Source organism: Callionymus lyra, chromosome 2, assembly GCF_982586985.1.
Source record: "Callionymus lyra chromosome 2, fCalLyr1.hap1.1, whole genome shotgun sequence".
Taxonomy (NCBI): domain Eukaryota; kingdom Metazoa; phylum Chordata; class Actinopteri; order Syngnathiformes; family Callionymidae; genus Callionymus; species Callionymus lyra.
In genome coordinates, this window is record NC_141819.1 from 1,758,691 (window position 1) to 1,772,082 (window position 13,392).

The window sequence follows — 13,392 nt, forward strand, 5'->3', positions numbered from 1 at the left end:
TGTCGTACAATCACACACACACATGTGCGTTCACCAGAGTGTGTGTCGTACAATCACACACACACATGTGCGTTCACCAGAGTGGGTGTCGTACAATCACACACACATGTGTGTTCACCAGAGTGTGTGTCGCACAATCACACACACACATGTGCGTTCACCAGAGTGTGTGTCGTACAATCACACACACACATGTGCGTTCACCAGAGTGTGTGTCGTACAATCACACACACATGTGTGTTCACCAGAGTGTGTGTCGTACAATCACACACACACATGTGTGTTCACCAGAGTGTGTGTCGTACAATCACACACACACGTGTGTGTTCACCAGAGTGTGTGTCGTACAATCACACACACATGTGTGTTCACCAGAGTGTGTGTCGTACAATCACACACACACATGTGTGTTCACCAGAGTGTGTGTCGTACAATCACACACACACATGTGTGTTCACCAGAGTGTGTGTCGTACAATCACACACACACATGTGTGGTCACCAGAGTGTGTGTCGTACAATCACACACACAATTATACAAGTAGTTGTCAACACAGACACATATTTCTGGAGGATTTTAAGTCTCGCGATATTTCACGAGCTGCTGAAGAAAACAAAGGAAGCGTGATTTGAACTTCTCGCGAGAGCTTCGCCCTCAGGTGAGATCAACACCTGTCGAGCGTCTAAACACCTTTAGAAGCTCATTGTTGTGTTTTCTCACATCACGGTCTTCAGTCACGTGACACTGACGAGTTAAATATAATTAAAATTATTATTTTGTGTCAAATCTCGTTTTGTTTGAAATGTTTTGAACTATTTTCTGCTCTGGAGGGGGCGGTTCCTCCGACTCTGTTGGTTTTATGGTTGTCCGCTCGGTCACTGTATAGATTTTTCACGCGCTTCGATACGTTATTAAACACGTTACCATATTATTCTGTGATGTCGAGGCTGTAACTTCCTGGAAAAACACGTAGAAATGCGTTTAAAAACGATTCAAAAAAACGTGTTGAATGTCATCAAGCGGAAGCGCACGTTAACCGTACAACTAAAATGATGTCAGCGGCCCCCCTTCCTCCGCCTCACTGAGCACACAGAGAAAGTGAGCGTCAGGAAGTGGGCGGGGCCAGAGCGTAGTCACAATCCGTCATTGGCGGTTGTCGCTGTCACTCAGGGATCCGCGCGTTCCCATTGGTGGAGCTCGCTCACGTCTATCGTGCCATCTCGTCAAAGCTGCTGCTGTGAGATCGCAGGTAACTTTCTCACCGTCGCCTTCCGCGCAGCGACCTAGTGCTCGGAGCGCGCCCGCGTGTGCGAGACGTTAGACCCGCCGCGACGTGACGTGTCGTCGCGAGAACGAGCCGTCGTCGTCTCGGCGTCCGCGCCGCGTTCAGAGAGCCATTTTATTCTTCTTACCGCGGCGGGAGCGACGCGCCGCTCGGAGGCTTTGAAACCGGACACTGGGGCCTCGCTGCCGTGCGGAGGGATACGTGGCTGCGCCTGACAATGTGGACGGAGGTGATGAAGATGAAGATGAAGATGTCTGCGAGGAGAACCCAACCGTCTCGCTCGTAACAACAACAACCAGGAGGACGTCTGGATCCAAAGTCTTCGCGGATCCGTTCGCAGCCCGGGCTCGGGTCGACAGACACGTGTGTGTGTGTGCGCGTGCGTGTGAGAGAGAGAGAGAGAGAGAGAGAGTGTGTGTGTGTGTGTGTGTGTGTGTGTGTGTGTGTGACGGGACAAAAGAAGACGTCGCGGAGCCTCTTCTCCAGAGACCTTCTTCCAACTTTTATGTTCGGTTCTGCGCTCGCGCTCCGGGCCCCGGACCTCCAGACCCCCCGCAGAGCAGAGGTAACACCGTGAGCGCGCGTCACTTGCATGACTTCCAGTCTCTTCTTCCATTTTTTTTTAGGGGAAAAGTTTTGGGAAAGAAGCTCGAGATGTTAAGTTCGAGTCTGAAGGTCCAAGAGAGGTTTGAGCCTCAAAAGAGCTTCTTTGTTCGAGGGTCACAGTCGTGAGGGGGTCTGGGTTCATGTCACTGGAGGGTTGAGGGTCTGAGGGTCTGGAGGGTGAAGGCCTGACTCACGGATCTTCTCCCGGAGAGACTTTCCATAAAATCTTGAGACGAGCCTTGAAGTGAAGAACAGCAGCTCTTACTGTAGACTGGTCTCAACTCTAGTGAGGAACTACTTTATTATTGTTTCTAGGAGGTATTAAGCATCTTTTATTATTATTGACGTTATTAAGCATCTTTTATTATTATTGACGTTATTAAGCATCTTTTATTATTATTGACGTTTTTAAGCATGTTTTATTATTATTGACGTTTTTAAGCATCTTTTATTATTATTGACGTTTTTAAGCATCTTTTATTATTATTGACGTTATTAAGCATGTTTTAATTATTATTGACGTTATAAAGCATCTTTTATTTATTATTGACGTTTTTAAACATATTTTATTATTATTGACGTTTTTAAGCATCTTTTATTATTATTGACGTTATTAATCATCTTTTATTATTATTGACGTTTTTAAGCATCTTTTATTATTATTGACGTTATTAAGCATCTTTTATTATTATTGACGTTATTAAGCATCTTTTATTATTATTGACGTTATTGAGCATCTTTTATTATTATTGACGTTTTTAAGCATCTTTTATTATTATTGACGTTTTTAAGCATGTTTTATTATTATTGACGTTTTTAAGCATCTTTTATTATTATTGACGTTATTAAGCATCTTTTATTATTATTGACGTTATTAAGCATCTTTTATTATTATTGACGTTATTGAGCATATTTTATTATTATTGACGTTTTTAAGCATCTTTTATTATTATTATTATTATTAAAGTTTTTAAGAATCTTTTATTATTATTATTATTAAAGTTTTTAAGCATCTTTTATTATTATTAAAGTTTTTAACAATCTTTTTTTATTATTATTAAAGTTTTTAAGAATCTTTTATTATTATTATTATTAAAGTTTTTAACAATCTTTTATTATTATTATTAAAGTTTTTAACAATCTTTTATTATTATTATGATTAAAGTTTTAAGAATCTTTTATTATTATTATTATTGAAGTTTTTAAGCAACTTTTATTATTATTAAGGGATGTTTTAAGCATTTTTTTTTTCTTTTTCTCGTCACAATCCTTTTGTTGTTGTTGTTGTTGTTTACTCTTCTCAACATTTTTTGATGTATGTCAACAGTTGATAATATTCTAGTCACACCTTCATGTGTTTACCTGTCGACACCTCACCTGGTTTGTTGAATTATTTCTCATTATTCGCATCTTTTTTTGACATTATTTTCTCTGCTCTGTTGTCGTTTTGATCTTTTTATTTGGTGTAAAACCTTGTTGAGGCGTTTATACTTTTTCAATGTGTGTGTGTTGGACGTGCACGTGTGTGTGTTGGACGTGCACGTGTGTGTGTGTTGGACGTGCACGTGGGTGTGTGTTGGACGTGCACGTGTGTGTGTGTTGGACGTGCACGTGTGGGTGTGTGTTGTCTTCTCCACTGACTCTCCTTCATCTACTGCTTCAAATATTGATCCAACAGGATCTTGAAGATTCCATTTTGTTGCATTAATACCTTCATGTGTCGTTCGTTTCTACTGAAGACGTTCGACTCAACGGTGTCTTCGTCTCATACGTTCACACGCATGAATTATTACTTTTTCTCCACCTGTTGATGGTTCTTATCTCCACGACTTCCCTCAGAACCGAGCGTCCGTGGCTTTAAAAAAAACTTGTAGTAAATCCCGAGTATTCGTCTGATGAGGTTCTTTCTGCGTCGACGTGACGACGGCGTGTTTTTGTCGTTAACTTTCACGCCCGTTTACCTTTTGGCGAACATGTTCCCGATGACGTCTGTGACGCTCGACGTCTTAAGATCCTTTTGAACGTCACGTGATGTTTGTTCTTGAGACTCTTGATGGTCTGAAGGAACACTTGTGTTTATCTGTTCGATAAAAGTGTTTTTATTCTAGGATTATTGAGTTGATGCTCGTTTCATCTCATTCGTTGGACTCTCCCTGCATGAAGTTTCTCTTCTTAAGTTGATGTTTCTCTTCTTAAGTTGATGTTTCTCTTCTTAAGTTGATGTTTCTCTTCTTAAGTTGATGTTTCTCTTCTTAAGTTGATGTTTCTCTTCTTAAGTTGATGTTTCTCTTCTTAAGTTGATGTTTCTCTTCTTAAGTTGATGTTTCTCTTCTTAAGTTGATGTTTCTCTTCTTAAGTTGATGTTTCTCTTCTTAAGTTGATGTTTCTCTTCTTAAGTTGATGTTTCACTTCTTAAGTTGATGTTTCACTTCTTAAGTTGATGTTTCACTTCTTAAGTTGATGTTTCTCTTCTTAAGTTGATGTTTCTCTTCTTAAGTTGATGTTTCACTTCTTAAGTTGATGTTTCACTTCTTAAGTTGATGTTTCTCTTCTTAAGTTTGTTGATGTTTCTCTTCTTAAGTTTGTTGATGTTTCTCTTCTTAAGTTTGTTGATGTTTCTCTTCTTAAGTAGATGTTGACGTTTCTCTTCTTAAGTTGACGTTTCTCTTCTTAAGTTTGTTGATGTTTCACTTCTTAAGTTTGTTGATGTTTCACTTCTTAAGTTTGTTGATGTTTCACTTCTTAAGTTTGTTGATGTTTCACTTCTTAAGTTTGTTGATGTTTCACTTCTTAAGTTTGTTGATGTTTCACTTCTTAAGTTTGTTGATGTTTCACTTCTTAAGTTGACTTTCATTGTTCAACTCACTTGATTTTGTTGAGTTTTCACTCGTGTTTCAAGCTTCACGTCTGATCGTTATGATCCAGAAACTAAAGACTTGTATAATAATCGTGTTGTTTGCTGTTTATGAAAAGATAACCTGGTTCTAAGAAAGTATCGTCGCTGGCTACAGGAGCTAACGTGTTAGCGTCGCGGGTCTTAACTCGTGCGCTTAACTAAACCGCTCTTGGACTAAACGGTTAAACTAGTCGTGATCATCCGAGCTCATGACGACGTGATCGACTGCATGTGAACAACATCGTTGTTGTTTCAGCGTTTAAAGAAATAATTAAAACGTCTTTGAAATCCATCAACGTTCTTTAAACTACCCGAGTGCTGTGTCTCACACACTTCTTAGTGTACTAGAAGTTAGTATCATCAGGATAGTGTACACACTTCTCTTAGTGTACTAGAAGTTAGTATCATCAGGATAGTGTACATACTTCTCTTAGTGTACTAGAAGTTAGTATCATCAGGATAGTGTACACACTTCTCGTAGTGTACTAGAAGTTAGTATCATCAGGATAGTGTACACATTTCTCGTAGTGTACTAGAAGTTAGTATCATCAGGATAGTGTACGTACTAACTAGTAACTAATCCTCCACAGATAGTATGTCTCAAACATACTTCTCTTAGTATACTAGAAGTTAGTATCATCAGGATAGTGTACGTACTAACTAGTAACTAATCTTCCACAGATAGTATGTCTCAAACATACTTCTCTTAGTATACTAGAAGTTAGTATCATCAGGATAGTGTACGTACTAACTAGTAACTAATCCTCCACAGATAGTATGTCTCAAACACACTTCTCTTAGTATACTAGAAGTTAGTATCATCAGGATAGTGTACGTACTAACTAGTAACTAATCCTCCACAGATAGTATGTCTCAAACACACTTCTCTTAGTATACTAGAAGTTAGTATCATCAGGATAGTGTACGTACTAACTAGTAACTAATCCTCCACAGATAGTTTGTCTCAAATCAAACTCTGCTGCTACACACTAACAGGAAATGACGCGACAGCTTCTTCTTCTACTACTATTTAAGGATGATTTCAAGCAGCTGTAGGAACACTAGCGACACCTGCTGGCAGCACGTTCGGTTTCAAGAAATATGAGAAATATTGACGAAATATTTACGCCGGTATCAGCAGTGAAGACGTGTTTATCCTCGTACTGCTGCTGAAAATACTCCTGGACGTCAACATCACTAAGATGGAGTTGTTTAGTGTAGAAAGTGTCCATCGATCCATACTCAGTTTTGTGGGTGTTTTAGTTTCAGTTTAGTGTGTATGAAGCACTACATTTACATACTAAGAATTGAGAAGCACTTATGCACTAAAAATACTAACTTTGAGTACACAAGTATGTGATTTGAGACACAGCAAAGCTTTCATTCAAGGATCGTAGATCCAGAGTTATTTATTGATGACATTTCTTTCATTAAACCACAACAAACAAAAGTTTTATTAACCGTTTAACGGCAACAGTGACGCACAATAAGTCTCATATCCACTGGTAACGTTGTGCGATACGACGAAAAAAGCTAGCCGGGGTCGGAGCGTCGACATCATCACCCGCCATTATCACGTTTCTTCTGTGCATTCTGGTGTCACCACCAAATCTTATCTCTGCCAAATTTCTCTCGTAGGGTTTATTAGAGACTGAGGGGTATGAGCGAGCCGCAGCAACGCATGGCTGCAACTGACAAGGAACTCAGCGACCTCCTGGATTTCAGTGCGGTAAGAGAGCGGGAGTGCAGTGGGGGGGCGGTGGTGGGGGGGTGCCATGGTGCGGACCCGTCGAGAGAGAGGAGGGTAGTCTTTCTATACCTTCAACACACTGGGTTAGTCAAGTATGGAGGTGTAGATACTCGCTGCACTGAAGTCCTCCACCGTCACCTGTCAATCACAGACCTGTCAATCACAGATCACAGACCTGTCAATCGTAGATCACAGACCTGTCAATCATAGATCACCAACGAGGGCATGGAAATGAACCAAAGAACAATCTTCTGCGCTGGCGTCGTGAGAAGAAACGGTTTGGATGAGAAACAAACGACTCGAAGCTTCGTTTTGTAGAGAAAATCGTTTTTTTTTTCTTGTCTTCTTGCTCCGACTACAGATGTTTTCAAAGAGATGCCTTCGCGCTGAAAATGGCAATAAAAAAATAAAGTTATTCTGATGTATTTTTATCACAAATATTATTGCTTCACAACTAGTCAATATAATGATTGATTGTAATGTTTTTTAAACCCTGTTAACTTCATATACATTGTAAAATAATGACAAACATGGTCCAGTAAAATAAGTTTAAATTGCTGCTTTATTGACGAGGGTTTAAAGCAGGTATTTAGTCAAACTATCTTCATGATTTAATTCCATATTTAAAGTTAAAAGAGACTTTGACGCTCAGACTCGTCGACACACCATCGACTCCTGGTTCGTTCCTCTGCGCCGGCGGGAAATCTTCGTTTTTAGAGAAAATCCTTGTTTTTTCTTTTCTCCTCTTCTTGCTACTACACAGACGTTTTCAAAGAGATGCCTTCAAAAAACAAGGTTCTCCAGACGTTCTCTTCAAACCAGATGCTTTTATTCACCTGTCGAGCGTCAGTGACACGAGCACCTCACGGGCCTCGTGAGCCTCCGTCGAACGTCCACCTCTCAAATGCTGTATCTTCTCACGAAGGTGTTTTCATCCCAATGATGTGGAAACTGTTCTTTGAAATACTCGTCTTTAACCCGAAAGAATGCTTCGGATATTATCTTGTTTTTTTTCCGTTTCCTTCGTTTCCTTCGTTCGCAGAAACGTTCTCGCTTGTAAAAGTTGTTAAAGTAAAAAAGCTCAAACGTTAACTGGTGAGAAGCTCCTGGTTCGAGGGAATATCTGGTAGTTCCAGATGATTAATGTCGTTCATCGAGAGCGTGTTCAGGTCGTTCTGTCCATTTAAAAACAACAACTTGAACTGGTTTCATGGCTTTGCATTCAAATCATGTAACATACATGCAAATGTTCATGAGGATACTTTGATGAAGTGTTTCGTGTTCACACTGATGTGCGTCAAACACACAATCGCACAAACATAGTCACACAAGGACCTGGTCATGAAGTCATGTGACAAAAGGTTTTTTTGTTTTGTTTTTAGTGTCAAGTTGTTTATTTATCGGCAACATTTCTATGGATAGTTGATCTCAGGGAGACGTGAGTTAAACGTCGTGTTCGCTGTCAGGCGTGTCTTGAAGCGTCGGTCAGGTGTTATAACATGTGTTGTTTACGTTGTTGTTTACGTGGTCAGTAACACTTGGTTGTTCCGTAGATGTTCGCACCTCCGGTAGCAAACGGGAAGAACAGGACGATGACTCTGGCCAGCAGTCAGTTCAGCGGCTCAGGTAAGATCGCAAAATCATTTTTAACATTTTACATTGTATTTGATGTTGAACGTTGCTCACGACACCAAAAGAAAATGGTGGTTTTGTGGGGAAAATAGTAATAAAAATAATTGTGATTCTGATGTATTTTATCACAAATATTATTGGTTCACAACTAGTCAATAGAAATATGATGTAGATTATAATGTTTTTTAAACCCTGTTAACTTCATATATGCTGTAAAATAATCACGACAAACATGGTCGAGTAAAATAAGTTTAAATTGCTGCTTTATTGACGAGTGAGGGTTTAAAGCAGGTATTACTTCAAAGTATTTTCATGATTTAATTCTGTATTTAAAGTTAAAAGATAGACTCGTGTGTCTTAAAGACTTTGATGCTAACGTTTGTTAGCGTAACATCGACTCCTGGTTTAATCTCGTCACTGAAGCTGCTTTAAACCTGTTTTCAAGTCTTTCCGTGGAAACAATGGAGTGTAAATGAGCCGCGAGTTCATGCTCTCGGTCCTCGACTCTTATTAGTAAGTTTCTGTCGTTCCTCTGACGCGGCGTGAAATCCAGTCACACTCCCCAGAGTGAGAACTTGGCCACTGAGGAACAAAGGCAGAAAAAAAGAGGGGTTCATGGACTTGAAACGACTCCCCCTCCTCACCCTGAAGTGTAAAACTCTCCTCCCCCAACACTCTCAGCACCCACTGATCTGCAGGAAATGGCTGGAGTCGGAGACGATGTCGGTCAAACCCCGACTCGCCGCCTCTTGGAGTGGCGAGCGCTCGTCACTGATCAGGCCCGAGCGAGGCAGGGATCTGTTTGTTGGTTCCTCTCGTCCCCGAGTGTGGCCCTCGCTCGGCGACCTCCTTTCAACGCTTCAAACATCTGGAAACATGAAGCTTTGAATAGAAGTTTCTGTCCTGCTCTCGTGTTCTCGCGAGGAGAACATGGTCAGGCTGTCAATCCAGCATGAGATTCAATTCAAGTGTCTTATCAAAGTGATCTCAAGACACTTAAGACAATATAAGACTACAGTGGAGAAAGAAAACATGGATCCAGCAACTCGATAATAATGGATGATGGAGATGGATCTTGGCTTCAGAATTTGAAATGTTTGTTTGGTAAATCATGAGTTTACCAAAGGAATTCTTCTTCTTCTGTGTCATCTAACCATGTGCACGAGTACATCATGTACCGTCAAATAATGGTTTATCTTAAAACTATCAAAGTCTGCTGAAGAAGAGCAAAGTTCTTCTTATCCTGGTCGTTCAAATGTCTTTTTCATGGTAAAGGTCAGTGTAGAGTTTTTCAGCCGCTGTGAGAGATCGTCACGTGATTTGTTTAAAAACATGAATTACTTTAATATAAGAGATGATCAAGTGCTTTTTTCTATGTGTTTATTTGGTTCATATTGTGTATATATATATATATATATATATATATATATATATATATATATATACTGTATATATATACAGTATATATATAGATAGACGGATAGATAGATACACATACATTACTTTACATTTTTGACTAAGTAAGTAATTTGTATTTATATAGCACTTTTCCAGACCAGGGTCACAAAGCGCTTAAACAATATTCAATAAAGTTTATACTTTAAAGATCAAGATAATACTGAGACGAACACAAGCGTCTCAGAAAATCAAGGAAAAGCCTGAACAAATAAAAACATCTTAAGATGTTTCTTGAAGGAGTCGATAGACTAGTGTTGTGATTTATTTATTTATTTTTCAATAAAAAGGTGACCTCGACTCAAAGGTCGACAATCACTGGTTACAGCAGCGACGAGTGAAAGTATAAACGATGAATATATTCATGATCTTGAGGATTTGTTTTCTTAAATCCACTTGAGTTGTATTAACAAACGTCTGTGCGTTTATATATAAAGTCGTTTGATGAAATAAAACCGAGTCTCAGGTTTTGTTACTTGCATCTGTTTTAACGGTTGCTTTTTATTTATTAGACATTTTATATTTAGCGTTTAGATGTCGATGAAATCTCGACTCCAGTCACATTAACTTTGGCGGCGAAAGTTTCTTCTCTAAACGACTGGACGTGCCTCGTCCAGGTTATGACCCTTGAACCCGTGACATCACGAGCGTATTCGGGGGGCGAGGGGCGCAGGAACGGCAGCACGCCGGCCCAGTGGTCTCCGGACCACCTTCATTCAGGGACACAAAGGTGCTCAGAGGGGGGTTAATTACATTAGGCGTCTTCCTGCCTTAGAGAGTGTTTGTGAGGGCGGGTGTAGAGGGGCGTCATGAAGTGAGGTGTGTGTGTGTGTGTGTGTGTGGGAGACGGTGTGTGTGTGTGTGCGTGAGAGACGGTGTGTGTGTGTGTGTGTGTGGTGGTCCACAGGCAGGCGTCCCCTCTGTCACCCTTGCAGCTGCTGGCAACGTCTGTCGATATTGGAAATAAGTGCAATATCGGTGTCTTGAAGTACGATATCAATATTAATGCGATATTTTTTACGTTCTAAAAATGTAGCCGCGCGCAGGAGTGAGTGTAGTGAAGGTCCGAGGGTTTAAAGAAGGAAAACAATGATATTTTTCCTTTTGTTTATTTCAACGCTTCGGTGTCGACATGATGGTATAAAAATATCTCTTCTAACGCTCAGTCTCACTTGCATCGGTTTCCTGTGAAACTGAGTGACATCAGAGAGGAGCCGCCGGCGCGTCGTGACATCACCAAATCAATAATAAATCCTTGTACACGCACACAACACTTTATAAATGACGCTAACAACTTAGCTCATTAGCATACGGTGAAGACACACACATAACACTTTATAAACGACGCTAACAACTTAGCTCGTTAGCATACGGTGAAGACGCACACATAACACTTTATAAACGACGCTAACAACTTAGCTCGTTAGCATACGGTGAAGATGGACAGGTTTGTTTGTAAGTTCACGATCTTCTAAGAAAACAACTGAGACGAGATGAAAAGTTCGTACAATATGTTGCTTTAACAAAGGAGGTTGAAAGAGACGAGTGACTGGATCACTAGTGTTTGACTAGATCATAAGTTAGTATTACTTCACTGGATCACTAGTGTTTGACTAGATCATAAGTTAGTATTACTTCACTGGATCACTAGTGTTTGACTAGATCATAAGTTAGTATTACTTCACTGGATCACTAGTGTTTGACTAGATCATAAGTTAGTATTACTTCACTGGATCACTAGTGTTTGACTAGATCATAAGTTAGTATTACTTCACTGGATCACTAGTGTTTGACTAGATCATAAGTTAGTATTACTTCACTGGATCACTAGTGTTTGACTAGATCATAAGTTAGTATTACTTCACTGGATCACTAGTGTTTGACTAGATCATAAGTTAGTATTACTTCACTGGATCACTAGTGTTTGACTAGATCATAAGTTAGTATTACTTCACTGGATCACTAGTGTTTGACTAGATCATAAGTTAGTATTACTTCACTGGATCACTAGTGTTTGACTAGATCATAAGTTAGTATTACTTCACTGGATATACTGAGCCAAGACGTGTCACCATAGCAACCGAGCCTAACTCAGTTCACAGACGGACGGAGACGTAAACAACAACGAGACATAGAAGTACAAATTGAAAACTTTATTGAACGTGACACTGATTGATCAAAGTGTGTATTTAAGAAATGATTGATTTATACAATAAAATATTATAAATTATCACATGTTTTCTATAAGTATAACTCATGTGCCAATATTGGATATCGATATTTTTCGATATAATGGTTCCTTTTAAAGAATGTAACTCTAGTAAAACTGTCATAGAAAAGGAAACATGATGTGACGTTGCTACACAGTTTACTGGATTCAAGCCATCTGTACTTTACACACAACAATTATGATAATTATCATATTATTCAATTCATATCTAATCATGCAAAACACAAATTCCATTCCGAGTATTTGAGCAAGTATCATTGAAGGATTTACTTTTGATGACAACAGCATGTTTTTAAGTAAACTTGCCAAGAAGTTTTTTATGGTGTGTGTGTGCGTGTGTGTGCGTGCGTGCGTGCGTGTGTGTGTGTGTGTGTGTGTGTGATGGACAGCTAAGAGGGAATGTTTTGATTTCAATAACATCATTTGGTGAAAATAAACACCATCTGCTTTTGCAATTTCTTTCTTAAAAAAAACAACTATTTTTGTAAAACTCTTGTTGTTGAATGAGTTTGTGATATAACTTCATTAATATCATAGAATTATCAGGTACGACCATCACTGCGATACTTGAAGGAACTGTTGTAATTGTGCGTTGATTAGATCTGGTTATAGTGGAATGAATGTGAAGGACTCGCCGCTCATGTTCAGTGTGTTCACTGCTACACACTTACTATCACACGACAAGATGATCTATGGCCGCGATCTGAGAGGCATAAAGATGAGACGAGTCGTCAGAGCCGGGATCAGATCTACCTGCAGCTGCAGAAAATAAAGCTTAAGACGAAAATAGGCGGTGAAATAAAGATGATGCCCAGACTCTGCAGATCCGTTTGTTCTCTTCTCTCCAAATCCCTCCTCGTAACATTCACCCCTTCAAGTCTCTTTCCGTGGATCTAATAAATGCAAGATTGACCCGAGCCGGAGCAGGAAGTCATTTGTTCTGTGGCGGCGTTTAAAGGCTCCTGGAGGCGGATCCGTGATCCAGCAGCCAGACCTCGCCACGAGGAGGTCATGTGTACATTTGTTCTTTGTTTGTCTCTCAGCAGGAGGAAACAAACACTGACGTGTGATAGAAATACTGTTTGACGGCGACATGTAGACTTACTTCAGATTATTCTTTCAAATGTGCTTCATGAGACTCTGGTGTTGAATTGAATCGTTTGAGGAGAACATGGTGGTTTTAGATGTGATCTGTTTAAAGAATCCTCTTTTTGTTTGAATGTCGATGCCAGAAATATTTGCTGAAATATATATTTTCAGGTCTGTGTCGGTATCTATTTATTTTGATTCGTCATTTAACGTAAGGAATGAACACTATTTAAATCTCCGTGTGAGCGTCTCTGCTTGACTGAGTCGAAGATGGTTTTACTTCTTGTTTTCTCTGGTCTTAGTCAGTTAAGGTTTATCGTTTTGACTGGACGTTGATTTGGAAAGAACCTGGTTTCAGGTGTAGAAACAGTGACTCAGTGGTGATGAATAACTGAAGAGTAATGTTGATTAAATATGTATTTATTACACTTATTTAAGGGCTGTTATTA

General features: G+C 39.6%; 1 protein-coding gene across 9 annotated transcripts in view; it reads left to right on the forward strand.

Annotated features, from left to right (window-relative positions):
• Positions 1 to 1,282: 1,282 nt before the first annotated feature.
• Positions 1,283 to 13,392, forward strand: part of tcf3b (transcription factor 3b) — a 45,538-nt gene continuing 33,428 nt past the window's right edge. For 8 of the 9 annotated variants that reach the window (XM_087783214.1, XM_087783218.1, XM_087783215.1 and 5 more), the window contains exons 1-3: positions 1,283 to 1,850; positions 6,426 to 6,516; positions 8,091 to 8,163. In XM_087783214.1, the coding sequence (XP_087639340.1) occupies positions 6,448 to 6,516; positions 8,091 to 8,163 (142 nt within the window). In that variant the 5' untranslated portion in view covers positions 1,283 to 1,850; positions 6,426 to 6,447. The remainder of the gene's footprint in view (positions 1,851 to 6,425; positions 6,517 to 8,090; positions 8,164 to 13,392) is intronic. The other variant, XM_087783223.1, reaches the window with a different exon arrangement.